At 33.1% G+C, this 4,796-nt stretch overlaps 1 protein-coding gene across 1 annotated transcript in view; it reads left to right on the top strand.

The window, feature by feature from the left end:
* Positions 1-4,796, top strand: part of TBC1D32 (TBC1 domain family member 32) — a 238,765-nt gene that overhangs the window by 34,680 nt on the left and 199,289 nt on the right. Inside the window, exons 7-10 of the mRNA XM_037742935.1 lie at positions 2,167-2,245; positions 2,377-2,480; positions 2,576-2,637; positions 3,244-3,388. Of these exons, the coding sequence (XP_037598863.1) occupies positions 2,167-2,245; positions 2,377-2,480; positions 2,576-2,637; positions 3,244-3,388 (390 nt within the window). The remainder of the gene's footprint in view (positions 1-2,166; positions 2,246-2,376; positions 2,481-2,575; positions 2,638-3,243; positions 3,389-4,796) is intronic.

Below are 4,796 nucleotides of genomic sequence, written 5' to 3' on the forward strand. Positions count from 1 at the left end.
AAAAAAAAAAAAAAAAGAAAAATATTTTAAAAGAATTCATGGTACATGAAAATTTGAGCTAAACTGATGAATTATGGTTTATTCAAAAGGGCTTATAAGCATTCGTTTTCCTCATGTATTTAAGTGTTTAGAGATTGCTTAACTGCTTAAAAAGAGAAGCTAGTAAACTAAGGCTGAGATTTTAGAAAATAATTTGAAGTGAATCATAAAGCAAATATAGAAAATTTCTAAAATTATAAAATTAGGAAGTCAATAGATATGATTTTCTATACAAATTGATTTGCATATGACTTTTTAGGAACAGTTATATGATGATGAAAAGTAAGCTTACATTAACAAGTGCAGTAATTCTACAGATAGTGTCAATGATGGGAATGAAACAAAAAACCCTGATTATCCAAGAATTACATTTTAAACACAAATTGGATTTCCTTACAAAGGATCTTTTCTTCCTAATTGATATATCAGTGAAGACAGTTTTGGCTTTAAAATCGATATGATGTTTGGCCTAGAATTTAAGGCATTAGCAGAAGAGTTACATTTTGCTCTTTGTTCAACTGCTATGTATTGAATATCTGCAGTGTGTATCATTCTAGTTTAGACACTGGGAATACACCATGGACCAGATACAAAGTCTTCACCCTCAGGGAACTTAGATTTCAGTAGCTAACACAGAAAATAAATAAATAGTTATAGAAAAATATAAGGTATCCCAATATGTCTATTTAAAATAGGTCTATCTTTAATGAAGATATGATTATACTGGTATACAGAAGTGGTTTGGAATCACTTTGTAATTCTCGTAAGGGGAAGGTATTTACCTAATACTTGCATGCAGTTCAACCTTGTTAACACCAGAGGGTATTGTAGACTTCTGGAACAACTCAACGATCCAAGAACTTCAAGGTGAAAAATATATCTTAGGACTATCTTTAGCATTTCAAGCTCTCTAATGAGAGATGCAATTGTAAATTTCCCTGTTTTTTTAACAACAAATACAGGATAGTAGCTGGATAGGTTTCCTCTATTTTATAAATTATGTAATAACTTTATAAGATAGCAAATTGTAGCCATTTAAAATTATTGTGCAGCAATGTTCAGTTTTATTACTTATGCTAATAAAATTGGAAGCAATTATTATAGAGATTGTAACAAAATTAGTCATTTTGAAGTATAAAACAAGACAAGTTTTTTTTTTCATTTTAAATTTGTGCTTGATCCAAATTCTTTTTGAGTTCAATTCTGTTTCTTCATCTCCTCTTCTAAAGGACTCTTACGTGCAACAGAGTGCAGCCTTTAGGGTTGTGACAAACACCTGTCAATTCCTGAAGCTATAAAAACAGACTTCCCAATTTAAAATCCGTTTTCAGTAGTAATTTCTTGGGGCTATTAGAAGATACCTTTAGTCACTTGGGGAACTGTTTCTTGTAATCAGATTATCTAAAATGATATCAACAGAGTTACTATTTCTTCCCCCCCCGTTAGAATATTTAAGGTAATTTTATGTTTTTATTTTATGGAAAGTTGAATTTCACTATTAGGATTAATCTCATCACATTAAAGTAGGTATAATTAAAAGGATAATAATCCCTGCGATTTTAAAGCATCTCTTACTGCCAGGCATTGTGCAACTACATCTGTTGGCAAATTTAATTTATTTGCCTTCTAATGGTTTCTATTGTGAGTTTTAATAATGTAAAAATTTAAACATAGAGTTTTTTTGGGAATAGGCAAAATTATTAGGAATAATTCTGAATCTCTAATTACTGAAGCTACCCATGTAAGCAATTAAAAATGATGAATTTTGGATTTTGAAATATGGGGTGTTAAAAAAATTAGTGCTGCCTACTCTGTTCCTTTGTTTGACACCTTTACATTGTCTCTATGAAACCTCACTTTACCCCCTCCTCACCATGTTAGTTTCTACTATGGTCAGATTGTACAGTAATATCTTTCTGTTATTAGATTCATGTATTAGTTTTGGTTGATTTTAATTTTGCTGACACAAGAGTGTGCCATTTTAAAATAAGTACATTCCAACTCTGGTTTCTGAATGGTTTATGTGTATTTATTTTATTTTCTGAGTTTTTACCGTGTGAAAAATGTTTCATCTCTGTTCTATTCTTATAAGATCTTAGATGAAAATCTTCTGTCTCATTTTCACAGGACCGGATTTTAAAATTCTATGCACAGACATTTTCACTTTCTCCATTACATATGACCAAGGAAATTTATACACGCTTAGGTATGTTTATGAAAACCTTTAAAAATGTTTTTTGTCATTTTCATGTCCTTAAGAAGAATGGATAGGAAATAACTTTTTCAGAAAGCACTGTAAATGAATGATGTAATTTTATGTTTTCCTTTTTTTTTCAGCTAAGTATTTGGAGTTATACTTTCTTTCTAGGGAAAATCATATTCCTACTCTTTCGGCTGGTGTAGATATAACTAATCCTAATATGACTCGCTTACTTAAAAAGGTATACATTTATTAGAATATGATTTTATTTTTATTTATTTAGTTTTATATTTGAGGATTCTAATTTTTTGAGGACTATGGTGGACTGCTTTGTAGGTTCGTCTTCTAAATGAGTATCAGAAAGAGGCTCCATCTTTCTGGATTCGTCATCCAGACAAGTAAGTCCCCTCCCAACATATGCCAGCATAAAACCTAGCAGTGTTACCACCTCATATACATTTCAGATAGAAAAAGTGAAGACACTCTTAATAGTCTTACTTGATTGGGAAGGGATTAATGAAGTTTTTATTTTCTTTTTTCTTAAGCTTGTCATTTTATGCTTAGCTATGTGAATCACTCTATAAAAGTACCATTTTACATCGTTTATTAAAAGATTAAAAGAAAATGTAGCATTAGGTTTTTTTTTTTTTTTTAACGTGTTACTGATGAAGGTCTGTGTTAGGTTCTTATTGGTTTTTGCTATTATATTTTGTACAAGTTCCTTAAGTATTCTTTACACTTTTTTCCTTACATCTCTAAAATGTATACTAAGTTGTAAGAACATCTGTGAGTCTAAAAAGGACAGTTAAATTTGCAGACCCAGTGTTGAAGTATAAAGAGCCTGTTTTTAAAACAGAAACATTGAGTGTGAATCCTCCCTATGTAATTTACTGAAATAGAAAAAATGTTTCTGAAGATTATGTGCTACTTTATCGTTCCATAAATATAAAGTATACCACCAGTACTATATATGTAATTGCATTTCTTTTTTCCCAAACCTTAAGGTATATGGAAGAAATTGTGGAGAGTACTTTGTCCTTGTTAACAGTTAAACATGATCAAAGCCATGTTGTCTCACAAAAGATTTTGGATCCAATCTACTTTTTTGCGTTAGTTGATACCAAGGCTGTGTGGTTCAAAAAATGGATGGTAAGGAAAAATAGAACATTTTTATACTTTTTAGAGCATTGCTATATCATTTTAATAAATAGCTAATATTTGAATATTTACTGTGTGCTAAGAGTTCTAATCACCTTTTACATGTGTTAACACATTTAGTTCTTAAAAAAATTATGAGGTAGGTGGTGTTAATACCCCATTTTTCAGATGCAATAACTAAGATACGGAGAAGTTAACTTGCCCAAGACTTTTTACCTTAAAATAGGATTTTAAGTGGTATTTTATTTGAATCTATGTAAGTTGAATGCCTATTCAAAATCTATTTTTTCTTTTGTGTAAAAGCTTCAAAAATTTTAAGTTGACGTGGTGGAACATAAGGATTCAATATGTATTTTTTTCTGGCTTAGGAGATATTTCTGAAAGTATTCCTACATTTATCTTCCTCCTGAATCTGAAGTTTGGGGAATGTGTTTAATGTCTGAACTTGCCAATTTCTTAGGAAGCTGGAACTGAAACTAATATTCAGAGTAGAGAGATCTTTATACTGTTACCTCCTTCAACCTCTGTTGAATAGGAGAGGTCGGTTTGTCAGTAGTAGCAACAAGACTGGCTTTTGTGCTCACATTGTTTTCTCTCTCAATCTGTACTGGGCATCTAGGTACTGTAATTGTTGGACTGGGGAAGGGAGGAGCTGGACATTCATTTACTGTTTGGCACAGTATTTTTGGCTGTGTGGCCTGTACAGTCGTTATTGCAGCTATTCAGCCCAACTGTTGTAGCTCCAGAGCACCTGTACATAATAGGTAAATGAATGGACTTGATTGATTCAGTGAATATATTTTTTCCCCATTTATTTATTTTGTTGCACTTTAGGTTTTGGGGTACATGTGAAGAACATGCAAAATTGTTGCATAGGTACACACGTGGCAGTGTGATTTGCTGCCTTCCTCCCCATCACCTACATCTGGGATTTCTCCCCTTGCTGTCTCTCCCCAGCTCCCCACCCCGCACTGTCCCTCCCCTATTTCCCCCCAACTGACCCCAGTGTGTAGTGCTCCCCACCCTGTGTCCATGTGTTCTCAGTGTTCAACACCCGCCTATGAGTGAGAACATGCAGTGTTTGATCTTCTGCTCTTCTGTCAGTTTGCTGAGAATGATGGTTTCCAGATTCATCCATGTCCCTACAAAGGACCCAAACTCGTCATTTTTGATGGCTGCATAATATTCCATGGTGTATACGTGCCACATTTTCCCTATCCAGTCTGTCGTCGTTGGGCATTTGGGTTGGTTCCAGGTCTTTGCTATTGTAAACAGTGCTGCAATGAACATTCGTGTACACGTGTCCTTATGGTAGAACGATTTGTAATCCTTTGGATATATACCCATTAATGGGATTGCTGGGTCAAATGGAATTTCTATTTCTAGGTCCTTGAGGAAT

This window comes from Cebus imitator, unplaced genomic scaffold (genome assembly GCF_001604975.1).
Source record: "Cebus imitator isolate Cc_AM_T3 unplaced genomic scaffold, Cebus_imitator-1.0 Scaffold130, whole genome shotgun sequence".
In the NCBI taxonomy this organism is placed as follows: domain Eukaryota; kingdom Metazoa; phylum Chordata; class Mammalia; order Primates; family Cebidae; genus Cebus; species Cebus imitator.